We start from the raw sequence: 27,994 nt of genomic DNA, 5'->3' as shown, positions 1-27,994 counted from the left end.
TAGACATTGCTGAACGAGAAAAGTGGCCGGTACTCTACCTCTATACTGACTCCTGGATGGTGGCTAATGCCCTATGGGAGTGGCTACAGCAGTGGAAGAAGACCAATTGGCAGCGCAGGGGTAAACCCATCTGGGCAGCAGCATTGTGGCAGGACATTGCTGCCCGTCTAGAACACATGGCTCTAAAGGTACGTCATGTAGATGCTCACGTGCCCAAAAGCCGTGCCACTGAAGAACATCGAAATAATGAACAGGCAGACAAGGCTGCCAAAATAGAAGTAGCTCAGGTGGACCTGGACTGGGAGTGTAAGGGTGAGCTATTTGTAGCTCGATGGACCCACGAGACATCAGGACATCTAGGGAGAGATGCAACATATAGGTGGGCTCGTGATCGAGGGGTGAACCTGACCATGAATGGAGGCCATCACACAGGTCACTCATGAATGTGAAACGTGCTGCAATCAAGCGAGCCACCAGAGTAAAGTCCCCCTGGAACAGAGGGCGGTGGCTGGGTTTTCGATATGGTGAGGCCTGGCAAATCGACTACATTTGACCACTGCCATGAACATGCCAAGGCAAGTGCTACGTACTCACCATGGTGGAAGCAACTACTGGTTGGCTAGAAACATATCCTGTAAACCATGCCACTGCCCGAAACACCATCTTAGGCCTCGAAATGCAAATTTTATGGCGACACGGTACCCCAGAAAGAATTGAATCAGACAACGGGACTCATTTCCAAAATAACCTCATAAGCTCCTGGGCAAAGAAACATGGCATTGAGTGAGTGTACCACATCCCCTATCACCCGCAAGCATCTGGAAAGATTGAGAGATGTAATGGACTGTTGAAGACTACGTTGAGAGCGCTAGGCAATGGGACATGGAAGCATTGGGATACAAATTTAGCAGAAGCCACTTGGCTAGTTAACACCAGAGGATCTGCTAACCGTCCTGGTACTGCCCAAACAAAACCCCTACATACTGTGGGAGGAGATAAGGTCCCCGTAGTGCACATGGGGAAGTGGCTGGGGAAGGCGGTGTGGATTTCTCCTCCCATGGGAAAAGGCAAACCCATTCGTGGGATTGTCTTTGCTCAAGGACCTGAGTGTACTTGTTGGGTAATGCGGAAGGATGGGGAGACCCAGTGTGTGCCTCAAGGACATTTAACCTTGGGGGAAAAATAATGTGTGATGTGAGTTGTATGTTGCAGGAAGTAATGTAGCAGGAATGACCTGAACTGCAGAGGAGTGAACTTTGCAAGGAACCAGACAAGTGCAACGATGACCCAAACCAAGCTGGTGTTGGTGCCCAACAATCAAACATACTGCTTCTCCTGTCCTGACCACTCATCTTGATGGATGGGGCCCAAGTCATAACCTGTGTGTGAACATCTGGAGGAGTGGAAGAAGCCCATGGAATATCTATCTGTTAAAGGACAGGGGACAGTAGTTAATAAGAATGTATAAATCTGTATGTTGGGTATAAAGGTGGTTTAAGTATGTAGTTTCAGTTGTAAGTGTTGTTAAGAAGGGATTTCAGTAATGAGAATTAAATACAATGGTGTGGTTAGAAGATATATGTGTATTAAATTATGTGGGACCTGAGCATGACACAAATGGTATGGAATAAGGGGTGGAGATTGTATTGGGTCTGGCTGAGATGGAGTTAATACTCCCCATAGCAGCCCTCATAGTGCTGTGCTGTGCATTGGTAGCTAGAAAGGTGTTGTTAACACACCAGTGTTTTGGCTACTGCTGAGCAGTGCTGGCACAGCATCAAGGCTGTCTCCCCAACATTTTTGCCCCCCCCCCCCCCCCCCCCCATGGCAGGCTGGGGCTGGGCAAGATCTTGGGAGGGGACATAACCAGGAGAGCTGACCTAAACTAACCAAACGGATATTCCATACCATATGATGTCAGCTCAGATATAAAAGCTAAGTAAAGGGAGGAGGAAGGGGGGCATTTTTGTCTTCCGGAGCAACCACTGTGCGTACTGAAGCGCTGCTTCCCAGGAAGTGGCTAGACCTCCCCTGCTGATGGGAAGTTGTGATGGGTTGACCCTGGCTGGACGCCAGGTGCCCACCAAAGCCTTTGTATCACTCCCCCATCCTCAGCTGGACAGGGGAGAGAAAAATATAACAAAAAGCTTGCAGTTTGAGATAAGGACAGGAGAGATCATTCACTAATTACCGTCACGGGCAAAAAAGACTCAGCTTGGGGAAAATTAACTCAATTTATTACAAATCAACCAGAGTAAGGTAATGAGAAATAAAACCAAATCTCAGAACACATTCCCTCCACCCCTCACTTCTTCCCAGGCACAACTTCACTCCCGGATTTCTTCACCAAGCCCCCCCAGCGGCACAAGGGGGACAGGGATGGGGTTTATGGTCATCACACGTTATTTTCTGCCGCTAATCCTCCCCAGGGCGAGGGCTCATCACACTCTTCCCCTGCTCCAGCGTGGGGTCCCACCCACGGGAGACAGTCCTCCACGAACTCCTCCAACGTGGGCCATTCCCACAGGCTGCAGTTCTTCACAAACTGCTCCAGCATGGGTCCTTTCCACGGTGTGCAGTCCTTCAGGAGCACACTGCTCCAGCGCGGGTCCCCCACAGGGTCACAAGTCCTGCCAGAAAACCTGCTCCGTGGGCTCCTCTCTCCACAGATCCGCAGGTCCTGCCAGAACCTGCTCCAGTGCGGGGTTCCCACGGGGTCACAGCCTCCTTCAGGAACCCACCTGCTCCGGCGTGGGGTCCTCCACGGGCTGCAGGTGGATACCTGCTCTACCGTGGACCTCCATGTTCTGCAGGGGGACAGCCTGCCTCACCATGGTCTTCACCACGGGCTGCAGGGGAATCTTCGCTCCGGCGCCTGGAGCATCTCCTCCCCCTCCTTCTTCACTGACCTTGGTGTCCGCAGGGTTGTTTCTCTTACATGTTCTCACTCCTCTCTCTGGCGGCTGTTTCTCTGCGTCCCAACTTTTTTTCCTTCTTAAAAATGTTATCACAGAGGCGTTACCACTATCACTGATTGGCTCGGCCTTGGCCGGCGGCGGGTGAGTCTTAGAGCCAGCTGGTATAGGCTCTCTCTCGAACACAGGGGAAGCTTCCAGCAGCTTCTTACAGAAGCCACCCCTGTAACACCCCCCCCCCCCCCGCTACCAAAACCTTTGCTTTTGCCTGTGACCTTTGCTTTCACTTTTTTAAACTGTCCTTATTTCGACCCACAAGCCCTTTGTTATGTTTTCTCTCCCCTGTCCAGCTGAGGAGGGGGAGTGATAGAGCGGCTTTGGTGGGCACCTGGCACCCAGCCAGGGTCAACCTACCACACCTCTGAACAACATCTGTGAAATGATCCATCACAAGAGCCTCACAAAAGAAAGTGCACTTTGGCAGGCGATGTAAACCTTTGTTCTGATTTCGCTTGTAATGGTCATATATGTTTGAACTGACATAACTCTGGGTATGATGATATCTGAAGAATTGTAAGGCTTTATAACTGAGTTTTCTGCCAAGGGGACAGTGACATAGAGCTCCAATTCTATTCTTTTTGCAGGATGAGATATGTAGCTAGATATCTTTTTTAGATGTTTGCACTGGCAGTACTATATTTAGTTACTGTTCTTTGTGTATCACCAGAAAATAAACTCCAATTATATAAATTTATCAAGTGTCAGTTTGTCAAAGCCAAAACTTCATGGTACGCATCTTATCTGGGAGGCAGGAGGCTTGTGCGAAGTCCCCTGGGTCTTACTGGCTGTTTTGAGGTGTGTCTTTTTCTCACTGTTGTTCAGGGGACTGGAAAACAAGTGGGGTTTGGGGTTTTTTTTTTGTGATGGTATTGAACAGGGAAAAGTTTTAGATTAGAGGGTTTTGTTATATGGGAAAAACCTCCCATCACAAATTTCTCTTCTTTTTTCCATTGCTGTGAAAACCAAATGGGATGATTAAAATAAAACCAACTGTAATTAAGCTAGTTTAGTTTTAAGAAAGAATTTATGCATTTTTCAGCCATACTTGCAGCATTTGCGAATTCCAACTTTAAAAGAATGTCAGTTCAAAATAGGATATTTGACCATCTTGTTTTTCTTATCTGTTCGATAATGACTTACATTTGCTTTTTTTCCACCAGTTATTTGTAGTAGATGTCCAGACTGGTCAAATTACCAAGATTCCTATTCTGAAAGATCGTGAACCCAGCATGGTGAACCAGCAGGGATGTGGTATTCATGCCATTGAGCTCAACCCCTCGAGGACCCTTCTGGCCACAGGTGGAGACAACCCCAACAGTCTTGCAATTTATCGTCTGCCTACACTTGATCCTGTCTGTGTGGGAGATGTAAGTGGGAGTATTTGGGGGAAGTTTATTCTGTCACTTTACAAGAATTACTACGTTGAAATGCATAAGGTCAGAGAAAGGTTGAGACTTGGGAGTCTTGTAGTAGAGAGTGAATTTCTGAAAGCTTGAAAAGATTCCAGATTAAGTTGTCTTTTTTGACAAGATATCTTAAATATGAGTGAGTACATAAACAAGTGAGATGATTCTCAGGGTTCTGAGTCAGATTTCTTCTTCCTCACCCTCATTCAGGTCTACTTCAGATTACTTTTAAGCATTGAAAATATAACAAAATCTTAACTGTTAAAGTCTAATTGTGGTGATGACCTCTGAAACTAGTTTTAGTGAAAAGGCTCTTTTGAGAAATTGAAAAGATGATACAAGTTGTTCAGATTTTCTTCTTTTCCAGTGCAGCTTATGTATATATTATTCAAGAGGCAGAACTTAGTTTTGAGGATTAGTTCTAACCCAGTGGCTTATGGCAGTTTGATAGACTCTGGTACTGCTTATATTTTTGAAACATCATGAGGCCTTTTTAAAATAGCCAGTCTTAAAAAGAAAAAGGCTGAAATGAGTATAGTGGTGTCCTGTAAGCAATTCTCTCTCACTTCTCCTTTTTGATTCAGGACTTCACATAGATGTTAACTACAATAGCAGAGGTCAGGTCAGAGTTTCTGCATTAGCAGATAACCAGCTGCAGAAAGGCTTGACTCTGAAGATTTGTATGACTTGTTATTCATTTGTGTGCTGCTGTGACTCTGCAGCTTTTCAAACAGAACTAGAGCCTTATGGTCTTTTTTTCTTCACAGGTTTCTCACCTGCTAAAGAAAAGATTCTTGAAGTAATAGTCTTGAAAAATTAATCTGTAGGTCATATATTGTAAACATAAGGTTTTGGTTACTTTTTATAGTAGGGATGTGCATTTGAGGAAATAGGAGTATGTAGCTAGTTTACAGAAGTAAAGAACACTGCTTTCAAAATGGAAAGTCTAAGTCCTTAGAATTGAGATCAATTTGTCCTTGGTCAGAGACCTGTTTTTCTATCACCTAATTGCTCTCTATTAAATTATACACTTCAAAATGAAAAAAAGTTAAAATTACTATTAGGTACTTAAACTGCTCCAGCTTGATACTGGAATCTTATCTGTATGTTTCTAACATAGGTCTGTACTTCTGAGTTTGTACTAAAAAAAAAAAAAGTGAAGAATACTTGTCTGCTTTGAGACCACTCCAAAATATAATGGCACAGAAAATCTGCTTTTTTTTTTTTTTTTTCTTTTAGGATGGACATAAGGACTGGATATTTTCAATTGCATGGATCAGTGATACTATGGCTGTTTCTGGTAAAGTCAATTCCCCCCCAGTTTTATACTGATGTACAGCACTTGATAGGTCTTAGGGAAGCACCTTTATCGAGGCATTTGAAACCACTTGGAACTACTTTGCCTATTTAAACCATTCTTGGTCTTAGTATAGTGCTTTGCTTTGTTTTATTTGTAGGGCCCTGATCTAGATTTGATTTTATTTTTTTTTCCTAGTATTAGAAGGAATACTACTGTCTTTCCAGTAGGTGTTGCTTTGAGAGGGTGTCTAAACACAGTGAGTTAAAGGGAAGGATTCCACACAAGAAGAATAATTTCAAGAGGGGTGTTGGTTATCAGTGAATAACTTTGGAATACAGCAGAGCAGTATCGGTTTCCTGAAATCCTATGAAAGACTGATTAATGAAAACTCAGTTTGTTTTATCAAGCTATCAGTGAAGTCATGTGTATGTGTGTATATATATATGCACACATACTATGGCAGTTAATACAGAAGGCTGTAATAGAAAAGGTCAGTTACTGACTTTTTAGTAACTAGCTGGATAATCAGTGTAACTTCATAAAGTATTACTTAACTTAGGTAAAGGCAGCAATACTAACATGCTGTTGCATAAATGTAGTAGTTTACTGTCTTTCTGTGCTGACAGGGTGTAGTATTCCGTACAGGGAGGTGTCAAACTGCAGGTGACAGAAAATTGTAACAGTCTCATATAAAAATCAAATACTTGAACTGTTAGTTCAGTAATATTTTTTCAAAACACAAAAAGTTAATCCTGGAGTTTGATTTTGAATTTAATATAAAAGTTGATCCTTGCAACTTTCCAACCCAAATATCTGCATTAAAAAACCCATTAAGTCACATTGTGTAGGGAAGAAATTGAGGTACATGTAAAATCTGTCAGAGCTGACTTAGATGGAAGTGAGTTGCCTAAACACCAGAAGGGATAGGTATAGGACCTTGGATTAAGCCTGTGTTGATCTATGAACCAAAGACATTCAGCTTTCTTCATCCAGTATTGTTAGTCTTATTGATTCATATTTTGGATTAATATCTTCAAATTCAGTAGAAAACCAAAATGAGCTCTTGCTTGTTCAGCCTCAGTTCCTGTGTTACATTCTTTAAACAAGAGGTTGCATGGGTTTAAAAAAAATTAGTACAAATTATGGTTTGAAATAGCTGTTTCTGTTCAGTTCACAAATGTGTGTGTACATATCCATAAGCATACTGGCAGAAATCAAATGATCCAAAATTGGTGTAAACCCAACTGAGTTTTCTTGGAGGTTTTTGTATTGGCTTAACAGACTCCATCAATCTCAGCCTTGGTAAACCAGGCTGAACATGTAGGCTATTCAGTTGCCTCCAAGTTTATTCTATGTGTGAATCTCTAATGGTGATTGTTGTACAGGATTGTGGCTTTTGATGCATCCTAATCAGTTTGAAAACAGATGAGGTGATCTAGCTGCTTGGAAACCATGTGGACAAACCAGTTGACAATGAGTTCACAATGTTATGAACTTTACAGCTCAGTAAAATAATGATTTTGTTAATAATTAATATATAGGCGCCAACAATGTGTTCAGTTAAAGTGATAGTATCCTTTCTTTCTTTCAGACCCTATTGTTTATTGCAGTTCCTTTTTTAAAAAGGGGAATTATGTATACGTGAAATGCTGTTATGGACTATTTCTTCAGGTTCCCGGGATGGTTCGATGGGTCTCTGGGAAGTCACAGAGGATGTGTTGTCCAAAAGTGATACCAGGCATAATCTCTCTCAAGTTCCTGTCTATGCCCACATAACACACAGGGCTCTGAAGGATATCCCCAAGGAGAACACCAATCCTGACAACTGCAAAGTCCGAGCATTGGCTTTCAACAATAAGAACAAGGTCAGTAAGATAAGCAAGACTGTTGAGAAGTCCTAAAACTGTCCATATGTATTAAGAAAAGAAAAAAGTAATTTAAATCAAATATACCGGAGAAGCAACCTAATATTTTTCCCCTGATACTTTTGCATCTTTCTTATATGAGATGGTCATCTTTATCTGCTATGTCTGCTTCTGCCCCAAGTGCTTGGAGAAGTCCAGTAGAAAAAAAAAAAAAAATTGTATGTTTTCAGAAGGAACAGTTTTCTTGTGGATTTTTTATTTTAGACTTGCACCCTAAGGGGGGCAGACAGGGAATGTTTACAAGAAGCAGATAAAGCACCAAAACACCTCTTGCAGCTTGAATCCTACTCTTGAGTGCTCTTGTTGCTTTCCTTCTCCTTTTGTGAAGACCAGCTAATGTTCAGTCAGTTGCTGTTTTGATGGCTGAATTGTTACTGGATTGCTCAGCAAGTGAAGTGACTGACACACAGGGCAGGCACCAGTGCTTGCTTTGGTGTTATTTTGTTGGTGTTTGACAAACAGTAAATGTTAACCTCCCCCACGCTGATCTCTTGTTATTACTAGAGATTAATTGTACTGGGACAAGTGGGAGTAGCAATTCATCCCCCACTACTTTTCTTTCTGCCCTTAAAGAACAGAGAAGGTCTGAAGCAAAGGTGGGTGTGCTATCAGAAGCACAGTGCTCCTGCGGGCTTTATTTTTCACTATAGCTGTTAATTACTCCTCTGTGATGGAGACTGCATGTAGCTTTTTTTCAGTAGAGTAGTACCTGGAAAGAAATGTTTACTTTAGGGTCAGAATCAGTGTGGGAGCTGCTGTAGAGAATTGCCAACCCCAGCTTGTACTGTCTAATAATTCATTATTTGATTGTCTAACAAGATCTATACTTTTGAAAGTTATTTTTGGTTATTTACTGTTTTATTAACTCTTATTCTACCTGGCACCTTTGTGCAATATAGGCATTCTATTGAGATCAATATAAAATGAAAATTTATCTTGATAAGCATGTACAGGATTATGGGTGAGTTCAATCTGGAGTATGCAGCCTGCCTAGTAGAGAGTGTGAGTTTGTAAGGACATCTATAATACAGAAACTAACTCACTTTTTTCTTTTTTTTTTTTTTTTTTTTAATAGGAACTGGGAGCTGTGTCCCTAGATGGGTATTTTCATCTTTGGAAAGCAGAGCACACGTTATCAAAGGTGCTTTTCTGTTTGTTGGTATAAAATATCAAAAATTGCCTAGCAGTTAAGGCTGTTCACTGTTCTTCATCTCCTTTAAATGCTTGAAGAAAGAACAGCAGTGTTTGTAAAACACTTAAAAGCTTTATGTAAAATGAAATGCCCTAAAAATTAGAACTTGGGGAGAGAAACTTCCCACTCCCCTTATTCTGGAGGGTGGGAGGTGCTCTTAACTTTCTGCCAGTTCTGAGTGAGCTGAAGTGAACTGTTCCATAGAGTATGATGGATACTTGATTAGTAGTGTTCATAAAGGAAGTTGCACTTATTTAAGTGTAATTGCATATCAAACCCAGACATATCTATGCTAGTGTATGAGGTAAGCTTTTTCAGCTGAGAGCTGATGTCTCTGTACACCTGCTGAAGAAATAACAGTAGCTTAGAAAGATGTAAAACAATTTACCAAAATGTCTATTGTTGTGATGAACTTATTTTTTTAGCTGCATTTGGGGTTTTTTTCACTGCAACTTCCTTGAACATAGCTTACAGAATTGTTCTATTAATGTTTTGCTCTTTTCTCATGATGTGTCGATTTGTCTTTCCTTTGTTTCCAGTTACTTTCCACAAAGTTGCCATACTGCAGGGAGAATGTGTGTTTGGCTTATGGTCAGGAGTGGTCAGTGTATGCAGTAGGATCACAGGCACATGTCTCCTTTCTGGATCCCAGGCAGCCTTCTCACAATGTTAAATCCGTCTGTTCCAAAGAACGAGGCAGTGGTAAGAAACTTGTCAAAGGGTGCTTCAAATGGTTTGCTTGCAGAAGTAGCTATTAAGATTGCGGTAAGATAAGCTTTTAATAAATAGGAAGGGTTTTTCACGTGATAGACTAAATCATTAATAGTATATATAGGTTTTGCTTTTATGACAGTATTCCTTGAGCAACCAACAAACCAAACTTAAAAGCAACTCTGAAATCTACTGATAGACAACATTAGTGCTTTTATGATCAACTGAATTGTACACTATCCAAATATTACTGAACTTTTAAAAGTGTGCATTTTACTTCTACTTATTTTTTTACTGTGTCTTATTCTGGTTTACTTAATCTCAAAGCAAATCCAGTCTTCGTACCACTATTAATACTGTCTATTCTTGCTTTTTTTCTCTGGGAACAGAAAAAAGCATGTTGTCTGCTCTGTGCTATCATATTGGGAGTCTGTACTGTGAGTGAATGCTTGCTTTGTAATTTTAAAGCCATAAGTGAGACTCTTAATTTTCAATGTGTATTTATTTGCTTTAAATATACAAAAGCTCACTCTTTAAAAAAAAAAAAAGTTTGCAGATTTGAGTGCTGTTTTCCTTTTCTGATGTGGATGCAGTATGTCCAGTTGAACTTTACACCAGGGCCAAGCGTGAGGGCTTGCAGGGTGCATGGTCCCATAAGCTTCTTCCCAGACTCTTTGTTTTCAAGCATGAGAAGGCACTGTGCTGTGATGCCCACTTTAAACCATATTAATCCCAGACTAATAAGTTGCAGTCCTTATTTAGCTCTAGGCATCCATCTCTTCATTGGGCAAGTTATCAAAAGAGAATGCATGTAGGCAAGGATTAGGACAGTTTTATTGATGTGGTTACTGGAGTTTGAACAGTGCTGTCTAGATAAATGTCAGGGTCCACTTTTTTTTCAGATATGGGAGAAGTTTCTGTCATATGAGAAAAGGTGCTTCACCAGCTCATGTTTGTCACCTGAACATCTTACCAGCAACAGCCCTTGTCCTGACCCACTGTCAGCGAGGGCTCTGTGGAGGTCCTGACACTGTCACCCTTCAGTATCATGGGGAAGAAATACCAAGTCACTGGAGTGTGGTGCCCAGTGGTGACTGGTGGCTGAAAGCTTCTGCCTTGAGTATGTGATTATCCCTGCTGGCGGGATGATCTATGTGTAGGTAGTATCTCTGGGGCGCTAGTTCATGTCTGGAGAAAGCCTTTATTCAATGCTGTTTGTTGTTCTGCATAGTAGGTGGATTATTTTTTTTTGCATGGTGGTAGAGGCACTTAAGTAATATTAATTTCCAAGATACTGAGTGTTTCAACTTTCTATTGATCTCACTGGGACTTGGAGCAGTGCAGCACCTCTAGAAAGTAGGCTGTTTATTGATTTGTGGACTAAAATCTGGGTTGACTTTTAAGCGCTTTGAAGCGTTACCTGAATGTGCTTTCAGCTTCCAAATGCACCTGCTGAATGTGGTAAGTCCACATTAACTTCAGATCATTAGTGTTGTATACAAAAGCGGGTCAGAGAAAGGTTATCACTTAGACTGGAACTGGGGCTGCTTTTTACCTAGTGTAACCCTGTCTGCTCTACATGAGATGGTAGCTAATTCTTTTTAGTGCATCTTGTAAGTGTTGCTTTTCTTAACAGCTGTACAGGGAAATACAGGCCCTGGACTCTAGTTCTTGATCTGCAAAAGCAACTGCTTTCTGCTTGACTGGCATGCAGTGCAATGTTGTGTGCCCTTGACTTTATATCCTGAAGGCAGCAATGTTAATGTAGTGGACAGAGCTTGCACAGCATGGACTCTGTGTCTACTATTTGTGTAGGACACGCTACTGCGTCTTCATTTCCTTCTGGGATTTTGTAGAGCCTCCCTGCCTCTCAGGAGTAAGACTCAATTTGCTGACCCAAATAGTCCAGGTCCACAGGTGGTAGAGTGCTGGGAATGTAGGAGAGCTTACTGTGATCAGTTCTAGGCACAGGTTGTGCTTTTAGTTTGATGGGAATGATATAATCTGAGGTACTTCAGCCCCTTAAGAGCCAATTTGAAGTGCTGTTCTTGAAAGCCTGTTCTAAACATCCTCTTAGTCATGAGTATATTATGGATTCCTTCAGTTAATTTTTTTTTAAATAGAGAAAGATCCGCAGTCATTCTGAATTTTATAGCTTTTTATTAATAAATTGCATTGAAAAGTATATGCCATCTTCTTTCATACTCCATCACCTGTTTCTGTTAAGTGTTCTGCTGAGTTGCTTGTCAAGAGCACTTTTGGAGCAAAAATAAGAGGAGGTCCCCTCTTATGCCTTTCTCCTCTTATCCAAGTTACTGTTCTTGCTGACTGCAGAGGGCTTGAAGCTTTCTGCATGTATTTGCCAGAGCCAGGCCCTTGTAATGGGGGGGGGGAGATGTCTTCAACTTGCTCAGATGCATTTGTAGTTCTCTGAATTAAAGTGGAGATTCTTATATGAATCTGGTAATCTACTTCAGCAGGCATGAGACTTGCACAGTGGTTTCCCATCTATTAAGCCTGCAGCCAAGATTTCACCTCACATCTGGAGCATGACAATGTGGCCTTGCCTGTTCAAAGTGTGTGTCACAGATGCTGGTGGCTGTGGATGTAACATCAGGTTGTGGAGGCAGAAGGATGAGGATGTGTTTCTGGTTAGGACTCTGTAAAAAGGGGAAGGGGAACCTCCCTGGCTGCATCTACACCTCTCGCATGTCTGCTGTCACATGTACTGCTGGGTGTATTCCAGTGTGTTACAAGTTTTGTGATGTTCAGTCCCACTTGGTATGGTGACAGCAGTTGGCATGTGGATGTAGCTGGCATAACTTGCTCTTTTCCCCTCCTGTTTGAATGCTTGTTTAGGCTGTAATTCAGTGGTACTTGAAAGAGGGCTTAAAAAGCCCTAGGGTTTATAACTTGGCGTCATGTTGTGCAGGAAGGAAAAGCATAGATGTGGCGGGGTTTAATCTGCGTAGAAGAGTTGTTTGGGGTAGAGTGCTTACACAGAATAAACCTTTTGCACAATAAATAGAGATGAGATGACAGGACACTTTGCAAGTTCCTACATAATCTCCCCAAGACTACTTCTGAGGGATCCTTGTTTAGCTGAGGCTTCAGATTTAGATTTTGTGAAAACAAAATGTACTCTTTTACTCAATCTAATGGCATAACTGAATTGTGCTAGAATGTTTTGTTTGGACTGGAAACTTGTAGCTTCCCATGTGCTGGTATAACATGGTGGTGCTTTGGTTGTAGGATTCTTAGTCTGTTTTCATTGCTGGGTGCTAAAGTGCCAGCTACAAAGAATAAGGTGTGCTTGTGTGAGAATATTTGAGCAGGGATAGCTTCAAAATTATTTAAGAGCCTGATCTATCTTAGTAGCAAAGTGACTAGTGATTATTATAGTTATACTTGCTTACAGCTAGCTTGTTGATCAGCAAAATGTACTTGGTGGCAGCTGGGACAGTAATTTTTCTCACATGGTCACTTATTGCAGCTTGGTAGCTAGATAGAGTGTGAGCTCATGGAGGAAACCAACGTGATGTTCTTTCCTCTGTTTGCTGCCATGTACTTGCTCATGGTGTGTTCACTTAGAGGCTCGTTGCAGACAGAACAAAGCTGCTTTTGATCCTAAATGGCTTGTGATCTTTGCTTCTCTGGCAGAGCTGGGGCCTGCTGAGAATGAAGCTTCTTACTATGCACCATCAGTGTAACTGATGGCCTCAGAGGAGAAGTAGTATATGTAATTGAAGCTGCTGTTTCAATAGTATCAATGGGATTTATCTGCATTGCTCCATAGCAGTGGGGAAACTTAAGTGTTGTGGAGAATACTAGTAGGTAGTTCCTCTTAAAGAAAATATTAAACATCAAGCAGCAGCACTGCAGAGCCAAAGCATCCATCTTCCTTACTGCATTGTATATCCCTTCTCTGTTTGACAGGCATTCGATCAGTGAGCTTCTATGAGCACATCATCACAGTGGGAACGGGGCAAGGTTCCTTATTGTTTTATGATATCAGAGCCCAGAGGTTCCTGGATGAAAAGCCCCCACATGTCTGCTATGGACAGAAGCAGAAATTAGGAGGAAGTGAAATTTTGAAGTTGACTACTGGGAAAGGCTGGCTGGTGAGTAACTTGTAGCTGTAGGAGACCCTTTACACAGGAGTGCCGTAGGGCTCAAGAACTGGTTCTTTTTGTAGTTATGGGAGCTATTGTATGAAATGCATCCCAGTAAAACAGTGATCATCATGTAACTGATAATTGTAAACAAGAAAAGCAAGAAGTGCTGCAGAATTGCTTTCTACAAAAGCTTTATGAAAGGGTATTGAATGGTTGGCTGCTTGAGTGTAAGGCATACTGACTACTGTTCTTATGCACTGATTCATAAAAATTAGATTTTATATCTTCATTTTTTAATGTAATCTAACTTCTAGTTTTCAGAACCTCAAACACAAAATACATTGTCTTCCTTTACAAATGTGCTACTCTAATGTGTTACTCAAAGTAAGAGAGATTTAACTTAATTGTGTGCGATTTTAGAAACTGGCTTCCTGAGGTAATGCCATGGCAGGCGCTCAAGTTCAATTTCCTGTATGTTATCATAAAGCAGTTAATGGCTTTGTCTAACTTCTCTCTATTATCTTTTGCATCATTATGATGTAACTTTAAAAACTGATGAAACTTGATATCTTCCCTACCCTTTACCTTCCCCCCTCCAATGTTTGACCCACATGTCCTCAGAAAAAGCTTCAGGACAACTCTGGTATCTTCAGGTTGATCCGTCTGAAGCTTCAGGGAGTAACAGAAAAGATCCCTTTTTAGGCTCTGGAAGCTACCTTCTGCTTTTGTGAAACAAGGTTTTGGGTTGGTTTGTCAACATTAACAATCTAAACTTTCCTTTAACAGAATCATGATGAAACCTGGAGGAATTATTTTTCTGACATAAATTTCTTCCCAAATGCTGTTTATACCCACTGCTACGACTTGTCTGGAACGAAACTCTTTGTGGCAGGAGGCCCCCTTCCATCAGGACTTCATGGGAATTATGCTGGTCTCTGGAGCTAATGATAACTTTATAAATGCTGATCTTTACACAGATTTCTACTTTTCTTTCCCTTTTTTAAACAACAAAATTCTGCGATGCTATTGATTTCAGATTTAAATGCAAGTTATTTTTTGGTAGAGTTTTCTGTTGGTCTCCAACAGTCTTGTACATCTTTTTGAACCAGTTTTTTGCTTTAACCTCCTCGATCCTTTTATATGAAGGGTTTTTGAAATCCCTTTTTTATTGTATTTACTCCAAATGACTCTTCCCCCACATTTAGGCTATCTTGGCCACGTGCCCCCTCCCCTACTTTGCTGTGAGGTAGGATTCCTTTCTTATAGGGTGGTTGCTCCCGAGCTTTCTGTGAAAGTCTAGGGGCTGTGTGTCTGCAGATACTTTGTCAATTACATTACCTAGAGAACTACTTGTAATTAAAAAATATTAAAAATATTTATAAGAGATAAGCTACTACTTTATCTGCAGAGCCTGGCCCTGGCCTGGGTTAATCTTATTTTTTAAAAGTACAAGTCTAATGACACTGTTTATACATAGAGGAATATGGTAATTTTAAGCTGTACTCATTGGAGCCCAGGGGCAGATTCCCCAGGAGTATTGCCCATCAAGCCCAAACTGCAGAAGTGCAGGAGTTCTCAAAAGTACATTTGTATTTGAATTGTAGTTTTCAGCAGTGCCAGGAGCAAAAATGGATCTCTCTTCCTTCTCTGCCTGTCCCATGTATCAGCTTGCACAACTGAAGTTTGGGTAGGCTGTTCTGCAGCATGGCTATTGCAGGGTGACATTACATTGAGGGCCTGCAGAGGTGCTGAGAAGAAATGGGGGCTAGGGGCATGAGTGTTCTTGTCATTCAAAATGAACTAAATCTATGTATTTTCCAGATGAGCCAAGGTTCCTTAGTATGCTGCTGCAGTAGCTCATGGGTTCTTCATAAACTGCCTAAAACCCAGGACCTTTTTTTGTCCCAGGTTGTGGAAACTTTTGCCATTTTAGCTGTTCTGGTTGGCCATATCCTCTAATAAGCCAGTGGAATAAACTGGGGTTTTTTTCTCCAAGGTTAAAGAGTGCATCTCGAACTTGGCTAATGCAAGCTAGAAGCTTTCCATGCAGCAAGATAACTTGCTGTTAGCTCACATTGTGCTAGCATCTGCTGTCATCCTGCTTGCTATAGGAGATGCTCAGTCTTTCCCCAAATCCCCTGCTGCCTTCTGCATTCAGACTCCCTCAAACTTCATGTGGGACTGGGTGGGGAGAATAGGTCCAGCTGTGAAGCATGTGCATTCCAGGGTGATGGTCTGTTGTGGTTTAAGCCCAGCCAGCAACAAAGCACCACAAGGCCACTTGCTCGCTCCTCCCCCCCAGTAGGATGGGGAGGAGAAAATATAAAGAAAAGCTCTTGGGTTGAGACAAGTTCAGGGAGGGATCACTCACCAATTATGGTCACAAGCAAAAATCAGACTCAACTTGGGAAAAAAACCAAAATCAATTTAATTTACTACCAATCAAATCAAAACAAGGATAATGAGAAGTAAAACCAAACCTTAAAACACCTTCCCCCCACCCCTCCCTCCCTCCTGGCTCAACTCCACTCCCAATTTTTTCTACATCCTCCCCCCAGCAGCACAGAGGGATGGGGAATGGGGGTTGTGGTTAGTTCATCACACATTGTCTCTGCTGCTCCTTCTACCTCAGGGGGAGGACTCCTCACTCTTCCCCTGCTCCAGCGTGGGGTCCCTCGGATGGGAGACAGTCCTTCACAAACTTCTCCAGCGTGGGTCCTTTCCACGAGCTCCAGTTCTTCACGGACTGCTCCAGCGTGGGTCCTTTCCGCAGGCTGCAGTCCTTCAGGCACAGACTGCTCCAGCATGGGCTTTCCCATGGAGTCACAGCCATCTTCAGGGGCACCCACCTGCTCTGGCATGGGGTCCTCCGTGGGCTGCAGGTGGGCATCTGCTCCACGGTTCACCTCCATGGGCTGCAGGGGCATCCCCTCCTCTGGTGCACCTCTTCCCCCTCCTTCTTCACTGACCTTGGTGTCTGTATAGGTGTTTCTCTCACATTCCACTCCCCTTACTGCTGCAGGTTTCTCTTCTTAAATATGTTATCCCAGCAGTGCTACCACTGTCACTGATTGGGTCGGCCTTGGCCAGAGGCGGGTCTGACTTGGAGCCAGGGAAGCTTCTAGCAGCTTCTCACAGGAGCCACCCCTACAGCTCCTTCCCCTGCTACCAAAATCCTGCCACACAAACCCAAAACATGGTCTTACCTAATACTCAGCTAAAATGCAGGACTCCAGGGCGCTCCTCCTAGCCTTTTGGCAGGCACCAAACTCTTGGCTTGTTACTGATGCCTCTGTCCTGCTGGGATGAATGCCTTTCCCCTGCCCCCTGTCACTGGTGGAGCAGAGTGTGCCTGTACATCACTGCTTTGGTGCCAAATGGGCAGTTGGTTGAAGCTGAGAAGACAGACAAGGCTGGGACATGCTCTGTTCTGTCTCTGCTGGAGATCACAGCCACCACTGCAGAGTAGCTGTAGTCCTTTATGCAGTTCCTGCCAGACTGCCTAGAGCTAGTCTGCATGTGTCCTTGTAGTCCCTCTTGTCTTTGTACTCAGTATCTTCATCAGTAATGACAAGCAGTGAGCCTCAGGCTTAATTTCCAGTTGGTAGTGAAGACTTGGATGGAAATCCTGCAAGGAATACAGTTCCCCCCCATCTGGGTAGAAATCCTGGCCAGAGAAGTGCTCTCTCAGATGCGCACCTGTCCCAGAAGTATAATTTACTCACACTGAGCACTGACACGGGTGCTTCACAAACAGATCTTCTTGTGGTGTTTCATAATTCTACTTCCCTTGTGGGTTGGTTGCTTAAACCAATCAGTTCATGATGCTGCACGCATGGCTATTTAGGCTTTTCTCAGAAAGGGCAAATTATATACCATGGGGTAGCAAAGGAGCTCTCAAATTTTATTTAGAGTTATTAATTGTTTTTTAAAGATGTCATAATGGTGCCTGTGTTGTTCTGTGATGGCAACATACTGCTTTGGTTATTTTAGAGGTTTTGAAAAGTAGAAGTATACAGAGAAAAACAAATCTTGGTGAAGTCTGTGCAGGATGTGTATTTCTAGGATTACTCTTCCAGCTACTGTGTAAGATCACTCTGTCACAGGGAACATGTTCTGGTTAGTTTTTTCTTTTATTTGGGCTTGGTTTGAGGTGCCTTTCCCGCTCCCAAAGAAATGAGACACTTGAGTCTGAGTGTCCTCCAATTATGCTGAAACAACAGTTACTAGTTAGGTACTTAGTGTCACCAGTGCCAAAGGAAAACTCCTGGTCTGGAAATCCTAGCCCTGATGTTGATCTATTAATTGAAGCACATTGCAGGTCTGGGTGAGGGGGGAAAAAGGGTATTTGTATGGACTGAGCTTCAGCCTCTAAACACGGAGGCTGATCTTTCTGCAGAGTCAGCAGAGTCTCTAGGTTATTGAAGAGGTCACCTTGGCACCCCTGAAAAGTGTCCCTCTCTGCTGACTCTGATCTCCACAAGTACCTCAATGTGCAGTCCTAAAGCCTGGTAGCATGAGTGCCCTTTTCCTCCTTTTTTTTTCTGCATAGGAAGCTTCAGACAATTCAGAAGAATCTGGACAATGATGTAAAATTCCTCAAGTCTCACATGCTTCTGTGTATTCTGCTTTCAGGGTGCTTTCTTGCAAAGATAATTTCTCATGGGGAGGGAGCCATCCTTGTTGCTGTATGAAAAGCCCCCCAAAAACCTGCAAACAAACTAGACAGTGCTGCAAGCATGCAAACAAATGGGGCCAGAGACAACTTAATTTCTAGCCTGTTTCAGTGGTTTTAAATGCTTGTAGCGATACAGATGTTAAGTTTCAGAATATTTTGTGGTTAGTCATATGTCACTTTTGGTCCAGTCAGTGATAGAAATTGAGGCAGAGAAAGGTGATGATATGCCAACTGTCCAAAGATAAGTGATAGGAGAAATAGGAAGAAAAAGCTAGGTTTTCTTACTTGATTTGATTTTGTTGCCCTACTGGTTTAGATATCAGAATTGAAATCCAGGATCATGGTGAGAAAAGCAGGGGTTTCCCATTGAAGTGCAGGAATGGCTGTACAGCAGGGAATCTCCAGGCTCCGGATGGAGGTGATTTGGGGGCACCCTGTTGTTCAAATGGCAGATACATCCCTGCGATGGATGGAATTCAGTCCGGTGACTGCACTTCAGTAGCTTCTTGAACGGCTCACTGTGCTCTGCTGAGACCCAGTGGCATTCGCATTTTCAGGCTGTCTTTTCCAATGTTTCTTAATGATTTCCCTCCCTTGCTCTTTCCTGCCCTCTGGAATGGTGTGTTTGGGGTTGCCTTCTCCACCCCAAATCATCCTAGTCTTTACTGTAGCAATACTGTATTTGCAGAGGTGACCTCTGTTGAGCAGAAATGGGCTTCCTGGCATTTTGTCAAGCCATGTTTGAGACCTTCAATTTGCTTTATTTGAAACTGGGTAGACCTTTGAGGGTGGCTCAGACTGTAGAACTGGGTAGTTGCCCTCATACATGTTTGACTGATGGGATTACACAGTAATGGTCTATTCCTGGGGGGGAACAGACTCTGGTTTATCTCACATTAGGCACTTGAAGGAGAGAAAAGAACTTTAATCATAACAGACCTTCAGACTTTTCTTCCTGCTATTGACTTTTCAATCATGTGGGTTCTTTTGTGCTGCTGGTGAGTGTAGGAAGCAGTTAATTTTACTGCTCAGCCCTTCTCAGTAGGCTAGCATGTTAATTTGGGTATCTTTGGGTATTACATTTTCAGTATTCTGTCCTGGTTTCAGCTGGGATAGAGTTAATTGTCTTCCTAGTAGCTGGTATAGTGTTATGTCTTGGATTCAGTATGAGAAGAATGTTGATAACACACTGATGTTTTCAGTTGCTGCTAAGTAATGTTTAGTCTCAAGTCAAGGATTTTTCAGCTTCTCATGCCCAGCCAGCAAGAAGGCTGGAGGGGCACAAGAAGTTGGGAGGGAACACAGTCAGGGCAGCTGACCCAAACTGGCCAAAGGGGTATTACATATCATGTGGCATCACATCTAGTATATAAACTGGGGGGAGTGGGGGTGGGGGAATCACTGCTCCGGGACTAACTGGGCATCAGTTGGTGGGTGGTGAGCAATTGTATTGTGCATCACTTGTATATTCCAATCCTTTTATTATTACTATTGTCATTTTATTAGTGTTATCATTATCATTATTAGGTTCTTCTTTTTTGTTCTATTAAACTGTTCTTATCTCAACCCACGAGTTTTACTTTTTTTTCCCCAGATTCTCTCCCCCATCCCACTGGGTGGGGGGGAGTTAGTGGTTGCATGGTGCTTAGTTGCTGGCTGGGGTTAAACCATGACAATTCATAATCACATGTAATCAAACTAGTGACTTAATTATGGGTTCGGTAATACCCAGCTTGTAAGTACTGGGCAGCAACCCCTCAGTAACAATTGGATGTTAATGTGATGGACATTCCTAAGGAAGCAGAAGCTACTTTGCAGTGTTGGCTTGAGTATAGCAGTGAGGGTGGTGCTCATCCTCTTCACCAAACCTTATTGCTGGTGATTCCTCTAGCTTTCTCCCTTGTACAGTCAAGTCAGCCAGGGAGAATTGCTAGTGCTCTCCTAGGGCACTTTCTGGGATTGTGGTAAAGTGAGTCCATTTGGTTCCTTCATCAGTGCTGCTGGTGTTAGTCCAAGGTGAGTAAATTACCAAAGAATAGTTAATAGGTGTTTGTTCCTAGTCTCGGTTCATTTTCCACATAAATCCATTTTTAAGATTCACTGTAAGAGTGCCCAGTGATCTTACTGGACTTAGTCTGTCCACAAAGGTTACATTCACATTGTGGGTGACTCTTGTGACTCCCTTAACGAGGGGGACTCCTGAACATCATTATGGGGATATATTTGCTGGCTCCATTTCAAGTCTTTGGCAGCTTTTTGTATCTTAATCCTTAACATACTTATGTATCAGTTGTTCTTCTCCAGAATTTCATCCTCTTCCTTCACCTGAACACTTGCTTTGTATATAGCTTGCAGCTGCAGAGTTAACAGAGTAAAGTTGATCCAGCTATGTGAGTGGTGGCTCAGTGTCTTAATTTCTGCCTCTCAGCTGAGAGGCACTTACTGACCTTGTGAATTAATGTCCCTCACCTGGTGCAGCTGTAAAATAAAGCAGGCTTGCCTTAAACCCTTTATGGAGGTCACCTGTTTTGTTTGCAAGAAACCAAGAATAGATGGACTGTCAGTTGCTGTATCTCAACAAAGCAGCAGCATCTTTCAGCAGTCAGGTGGGAGCTCTGTGGTGGTCTGATACCCTTATTTTCCATAAACCCACTTTTCCAAGGTTCTTAATTAGCTTCTGTCACAATTGTTGCTATGACTAAATTACTGAACCAGGATACAGCTTGTTCCTAGGAACACTGTTGCAGAGCTGTGTGTGATGCAGGCAGAGCTGATCCTCTGGCCAGCCTATACTGAGTCCTGGACTCCTATGCTAGCCAGGCACATGCCTTCTAGCTTAAAGCCAAGTGAAAATTCCTGTGTGCACCACTGGCCACCCCCACAGCCAGAGCCTGTGGTGTGACCTCAACTTAAAATGCATTTTTGAGTGGTGCAGTACCTTCAGTAACTTATCTGAAAGTCTCTGAATCACAGACACTGGGAATTTGTCTGTGTTGCAGACAAGGGAGAGTGGAAAGGAGAATACAGCCACATCTTGTCTGAAGGGATCTCTTGCGTGTGCTCTCCCTTGCCTCTGCAAGCGGGCACTTTGGTGTGTGGTGAGGATGGGCAAGGGGGGCACAAGAGAAAAGGTGAAAGCCTAACGGTGTTTGATATTACTCTCAGGACTCTTGAGGAATTTAAAAACATAGAGGGGATACTTATTCATTGCTTGGGAGGTACTTGTGAAAGGGCTTAATCAGAAACATTTTCAGAGAGATCAAATAGATATCCCTGTCATTCTTTTTTCTCCGTGTTAATTTTCAAAGATTTAAAATAGGAAGTATCTTTTTTGCTTGTGATGCTGGGTTTCTTTATCAAAACCATGTGATACTTGGCTAATTAGAAGAATGCTCTTGACAGAAAGGAATCTTCCCAATTAGAAGTTGAGTGCCATTTTCTAACAGCCTTTCCTTCCTGCTGGGAGTGGTATGGTCTAAGAAAGTGCACACAGATCTAAAACAGAGTGCCAGGTGCCCACCAAAGCCATTCTATCACTCCACCCTCCTCAGCTGGATAGGGGAGAGAAAATATAACAAAGAGCTTGTGGGTCAAGATAAGGACAGGAGAGATCATTCACCAATTACCATCACAGGCAAAACAGACTCAGCTTGGGGAAAATTAACTCAATTTGTTACAAATCAACCAGAGTAAGGTAATGAGAAATAAAACTAAATCTCAGAACACCTTCCCTCCACCCCTCCCTTCTTCCCAGGCACAACTTCACTCCTGGATTTCTCTACCAACCCCCCCAGTAGCGCAGGGGGACAGGGATGGGGGTTTACGGGCATCACACGTTATTTTCTGCTGCTTCATCCTCCTCAGAGGGAGGACTCATCACACTCTTCCCCTGCTCCAGCATGGGGTCCCACCCATGGGAGACAGTCCTCCACGAACTCCTCCAACGTGGGCCCTTCCCACGGGCTGCAGTTCTTCACAAACTGCTCCAGCATGGGTCCTTTCCACTGTGTGCAGTCCTTCAGGAGCACACTGCTCCAGCGTAGGTCCCCCACGGGGTCACAAGTCCTGCCAGAAAACCTGCTCCATGGGCTTCTCTCTCCACAGATCCGCAGGTCCTGCCAGGAGCCTGCTCCAGCACGGGGTTCCCACGGAGTCACAGCCTCCTTTGGGCACCCACCTGCTCCGGCGTGGGGTCCTCCATGGGCTGCAGGTGGATATCTGCTCCATCGTGGACCTCCATGGGCTGCAGGGGGACAGCCTGCCTCACCATGGTCTTCACCACAGGCTGTAGGGGAATCTCTGCTCTGGCACCTGGAGCATCTACTCCCCCTCCTTCTTCACTGACCTTGGTGTCTGCAGGATTGTTTCTCTTGCATGTTCTCACTCCTCTCTCTGGCAGCTGTTTCTCTCTGTCCCAACTTTTTTCCTTCTTAAAAATGTTATCACAGAGGTGTTACAACTATCGCTGATTGGCTCGGCCTTGGCCGGCGGCGGGTCCGTCTTAGAGCCGGCTGGTATGGGCTCTCGAACACAGGGGAAGCTTCCAGCAGCTTCTTACAGAAGCCACCCCTGTAACCCCCCCTGCTACCTAAACCGTGCCACAGAAAACCAATACAGCCAGGGTTGGCAGAGTTGAGAAAATGTGGGCTTCCTGACCATTTCTGTACCCCAAAAAAACACCAAGTAAAACACTTGATTGTATACAAATTCTGGTCATTAGACTGAAACTGAGAGGGTGTGTGGGGAAAAAACCCCCAAACAAACAGAAAAACCCCACCCTTGCAACATAGTGCGATGTCTCTATAATCCTAGATGTTGATTCTATGACCTCAGAACAAAAATCTAGGAATCGATATGTTGTTTTCTTAGGAACGGCTTTTGTAGATTCCCTTATTAAAAGGGAAAATTCAGGTCCTGAATCTTAAAATCTTATTAAACTTGTACTTTTTATTTGCCCATCTACCTGGTCTCCTTTCCTTTTCAAGGCCTCTCACGGTCTCAGGGTATATAAATCACTGACTCATCCAAATAATACTGAAACAGACCAACCAGAGGTTAATGTGCCTTCCTCTTCTGGTACCTTGATCTTTGTAAAGTTATCTCACAAACTCATCAGTGTCTTAGGGTTGGGTACGTGTTGTCTTTTTCCAAGATGTATGTGTTGAAGTCGCAACAGGTTTGTGCTGTTACTTGTGACTTGTTCCATTTGGTTTAGGATGTGGTGTAGACACAAATCAATGCACTGGTTTGTCTTGGGATTAATCTTACCTGTGACATCTATCAGTGCTTGCTTGTATGTTAACGTACACAAATGCTGGATCTTCCCCACTGCCTATGATGTGTATGATGCACAAACTACACAAGGTGTTTTAAAATGTGCGGTGATCACAACTTGTTGCCTGAGGGTAGGATGTCTTACAGTGAACTGGTTTTAATGATTTTTTTTCCAAATATATTTAATAAGATCCAAAGCCTGGGGGAGGAATCAGGACTTGCTGATACTTGCTGGCTTTTGTTCTGAATCCAAGGTCTGATGTTTGTTAACAACTCTTGCAATCCCACCCATTTAACAGAGCCTTTCTCGGTTTGCTGTTTCTGTCATGAGCTGTGTCAGAAACAGCACTGGATCCCGAACTATCACAGAAGCTGTCAAATGAAGTAGTAACAGCTCTCTTTAAATGTTACAGTGCACATTTTTAACTGTAAGGTAAAACTGTTCAAAATTATTGATGTAGCTTGTAAATGGAACAGTGGGAAATTGCAGATAGTATGTGAAACCAGCCTGTCTGCACATGGGGCTCAGTGTTCAGAGTTACCTTGTAAATTGTTTCTCCTCTCTGAAAAGCAATTCCCCCCCCCTCCCCCAATACAAAGACATTACACGTTTGGCTTTGTTTCCTGAATTAGCAAAGGATATCTTTGTTCTTAAACTGACATCTGGAATTTGGGCTGAGTTTCTGTCTCTTATGCAGATAGCAGAGGATGGTGTGATTGATACAAGATGTCCCTTCCCAGCTGTAAGGTTAATTTGATCATAAGAGCATGGAAACAGGAACTCTTCTTCACTTGCTGTGGCCTTCAGTGGACATACATATCCATAATTAACTGCAGTACTGCATTCTGTTGATCCATGAGGCTATCTTTGTTTTTAGAATCAGCATGATTAGTCATCAGTGTATTGACATTAATACGCGGTCAAGGAGCTCAAATGTACATGTATTTCCTGTGCTAGCTGTATCTGTTCTCTCTGTATCCTAGTGCAAACTTAATCTAGAGTTCTCTTTTTAGTTCTTGCTAACTTTGGAGTTTCTTCAAATTCAGTAAGGTCCCGTTTTTATCACAGTCACTTTTCAGAGTAGAACAGATGGGTTTAACTTTGTTTTGTAATCTTTAGCACCTTTCTCTTCTCCCATTACTTCCTAGTTCAACTTTAACAATCAGTTCAAAGCTGGTTGCCTAGTCTGAAAAATATCAAATCATAATAAAAAGAAAACCTGTAGCCCACTGTAGAAAGATCACTGTGCTTTTACCATAAACTTCAGTGGGTGGCTGGCTGCCTTGGAAGTGGAGACTCCACTCCTGTGCAGTCTACAGAAGGTGAAATTCTCTCGCATGCGTAGTGTACAGTGGATGTCAGCAGATCAGAAAGTGGAGGTGCCCTGTGTCTGCACCCAGTGTGCTTGTTAAACTGATCAGTGGTGGTTTAGTCAACCAGAGAACTGGCATCTTTGGCTGCTACTCAATATTATAACTAAAGATTTCATTAAGGGCAAAGCCAGGAGGGTGCATCACTGACTTTCTGCTGACTTTATCCCATTTAAAGGCTTTCTCCACAGACTTTTTTGTCTTTTTCATTATTTGGTGGATTATGAAAAAACTGTGCTATAGTAGGGCTATGAGCTAAACTCTAACCCTGTGCTCAAAAAGCAAAAGTTATTACAATGAGCTTTGGCCAGCAGTAATGCCAAAGGCTGGCTATGCACAGAGATGAGCTGGTGTCGTGGTTTCAGCCCAGCCGGTAACAAAGGACCATGCAGCCGCTCGCTCACTCCTCTGCCCCCCTCTGGTGGGATGGGGAGGAGACGGAGGAGAGAAAAGAAAAAGAAACTGGAACCTCGAGGGTTGAGATAAAGGCAGTTTACTGGGACAAACACAAAAATTACAACAACAACAACGGCATTAATGAAAAAGTATACAAAAAGAGTGATGCACAGTGCAACTGCTCACCACCCGGGACCCGACGCTCCCCCACTTCCCCCACCGAAAACAGAGACCACCCCCCGGCCCGCTCCCCATTTATATACTGAGCATGATGGCACATGGTATGGAATAGCTCCTTGGCTAGTTCAGGTCAGCTGCCCCGGCTATGCCCCCACCTCCCAGGTTCCTGTAAAAATTAACTCTATCCCAGCTGAACCCAGGACATTATCCACCCCTTATTCTATACCATCTACATCATGCCCAGATCTTACTTTTTTTTCCCAATCAACCACTACTACTTTCCTTGTCTTATATATAAGTATATGGACTCCCCCCCGCCCCAACCTCGCACACACACACACACGGTGTTCCTTTAGCCTATGGGCTATCCCTCTAATGTGTCCATCGATTTTGGGGCTCTATCTGTTGTGACAGTTCTTCAGGATAAGAGAGAGACGGTGAGATGTTGGGTCATTGTATGTTGTCTCTGGAACTTGTGGCTAGTACATTTGGTGCAACTCATGCCCTTGGTCTGCAGGTCGAAGATGTTGATCTTGAGGAAATTGCTGGGTGCCAGTTCAAGTTCTATCGCTGTTGTACTTGGCTCAGTTTCAAAAGTCCATCCTGTAGTCATTTGGATAATTCTTACAATAATACCCTTGATATAGCATATAGACACTATAGATACAATGACATGCATTGGCAGGTTATTTAGCAGTTAAATATCATACAGCCCAATTCACTGGCTATTCTCTCCCAAAATCAAATCTCCCTGAGGTACACATTGAACCTCCCCACCCTTCTGCATCACCCACCAGGTGTACTCAGGTCCTTGAGCAAAAATAACCCCTTGAATGGGTTTGCCTCTGCTTGAGGCAGGACTAACTCAGACTGTCTTTCCTAACATACTCCTCATGCGCACTACAGGGACTTTATCCCCTTCTACAGTATGTGGAACTCTTGGTTGGGCGGGGCCAGCCCGATTGGCAGATCCTCTAGTATTAACTAACCAGGTGGCTTTTGTTAAATGTGTATCCCAATGTTTGAAAGTTCCACCCCCCCATTGCTCTCAATGTAGTTTTCAGCAGTCCATTGTATCGTTCAATTTTTCTGGAGGCTGGTGCGTGATAAGGGATGTGATATACCTGCTCAATGCCATGTTCTTTGGCCCAGGTGTCTACGAGGTTGTTTCAGAAGTGAGTCCCGTTGTCCGACTCGATTCTTTGTGGGGTGCCGTGTTGCTATAAAATTTTCTCTTCAAGGCCCAGGATAGTGTTCTGGGCAGTGGCGTGGGACACAGGGTATGTTTCCAGCCATCTAGTGGTTGCTTCCACCATTGTAAGCACATGGCACTTGCCTTGGTAAATTTGTGGGAGTGTGATATAGTCAATCTGCCAGGCCTCCCACTGTTTATATTTCCGCCATCGCCCTCCATGCGACAGGGGTTTTTGCCGCGTGGCTTGCTTAATTGCAGCACATGTTTCACATTCATGGATGACCTGTGCGATAGTGTCCATGGTCAAGTCCACCCCTTGATCTCGAGCCTATCTATATGTAGCATCTCTTCCCTGATGGCCTGAGGTATCGTGGGCCCACAGAGCCATAAATAGCTCACCCTTATGTTGCCAGTCCAGGTCCACCTGAGACACTTCAATCTTGGTGGCTTGATCTGCCTGCTGGTTGTTTTGATGTTCTTCAGTGGCTCGACTCTTGGGTACATGAGCATCTACGTGACGTACTTTTACCACTAGCTTCTCTATCCGAACAGCAATATCCTGCCACAGTGCGGCAGCCCAGACGGGTTTACATCTGCGCTGCCAGTTGCCCTTCTTCCATTGCTGTAGCCACCCCCATAGGGCATTTGCCACCATCCATGAGTCAGTATAGAGATAGAGCACTGGCCACTTTTTCAGCAATGTCTAACGCTAGCTGGATGGCTTTCACCTCTGCAAACTGACTCGATTCACCTTCTCCTTCAGCAGTTTCTGCGACTAGTTGTGTAGGACTCTGTACAGCAGCCTTCCACCTCCGATGTTTTCCCACAATGCGACAGGACCCATCAGTGAACAGAGCATATTGCCTCTCATTTTCTGGCATTTTATTATACAGCGGGGCCTCTTCAGCACGTGTCACCTCCTCCTCTGGCGATATTCCAAAATCTTTGCCTTCTGGCCAGTCCGTGATCACTTCTAACATTCCTGGGTCACTGGGGTTTCCTATGCGAGCCTGCTGTGTGATCAGTGCAATCCACATACTCCACATGGCATCCGTCGCATGATGTGTAGAGGAGACCCTCCCTTTGAACATCCAGCCCAGCACTGGCAGTCAGTGTGCTAAGAGGAGCTGTGTTTCCGTACCAACCACTTCTGAGGCGGCTCAAACTCCTTCATACGCTGCCAAGATCTCTTTTTCAGTTGGAGTATAGCGAGCCTCGGATCCTCGATATCCCCGACTCCAAAACCCCAGGGGTCGGCCTCGGGTCTCCCCAGGTG

The 27,994-nt window shown here is 43.6% G+C and overlaps 1 protein-coding gene across 6 annotated transcripts in view; it reads left to right on the top strand.

The window, feature by feature from the left end:
• Positions 1 to 27,994, top strand: part of LOC126035304 (DDB1- and CUL4-associated factor 12) — a 170,634-nt gene that overhangs the window by 16,263 nt on the left and 126,377 nt on the right. For 4 of the 6 annotated variants that reach the window (XM_049793779.1, XM_049793778.1, XM_049793777.1 and 1 more), the window contains exons 3-8: positions 4,136 to 4,342; positions 5,621 to 5,681; positions 7,353 to 7,546; positions 8,682 to 8,747; positions 9,338 to 9,500; positions 13,446 to 13,630. In XM_049793779.1, coding sequence (XP_049649736.1) covers positions 4,136 to 4,342; positions 5,621 to 5,681; positions 7,353 to 7,546; positions 8,682 to 8,747; positions 9,338 to 9,500; positions 13,446 to 13,630 — 876 coding nt within the window. Of the gene's footprint in view, positions 1 to 4,135; positions 4,343 to 5,620; positions 5,682 to 7,352; positions 7,547 to 8,681; positions 8,748 to 9,337; positions 9,501 to 13,445; positions 13,631 to 14,410; positions 27,992 to 27,994 lie in introns of all 6 variants that reach the window. The other 2 variants (XM_049793774.1, XM_049793775.1) reach the window with 1 other exon arrangement.

The sequence above is a fragment of the Accipiter gentilis genome, chromosome W, assembly GCF_929443795.1.
Source record: "Accipiter gentilis chromosome W, bAccGen1.1, whole genome shotgun sequence".
Lineage (NCBI taxonomy): Eukaryota > Metazoa > Chordata > Aves > Accipitriformes > Accipitridae > Astur > Astur gentilis.
Note: the sequence above shows the minus strand (reverse complement) of the source record. Positions and strands in the feature narration are given on the sequence as shown.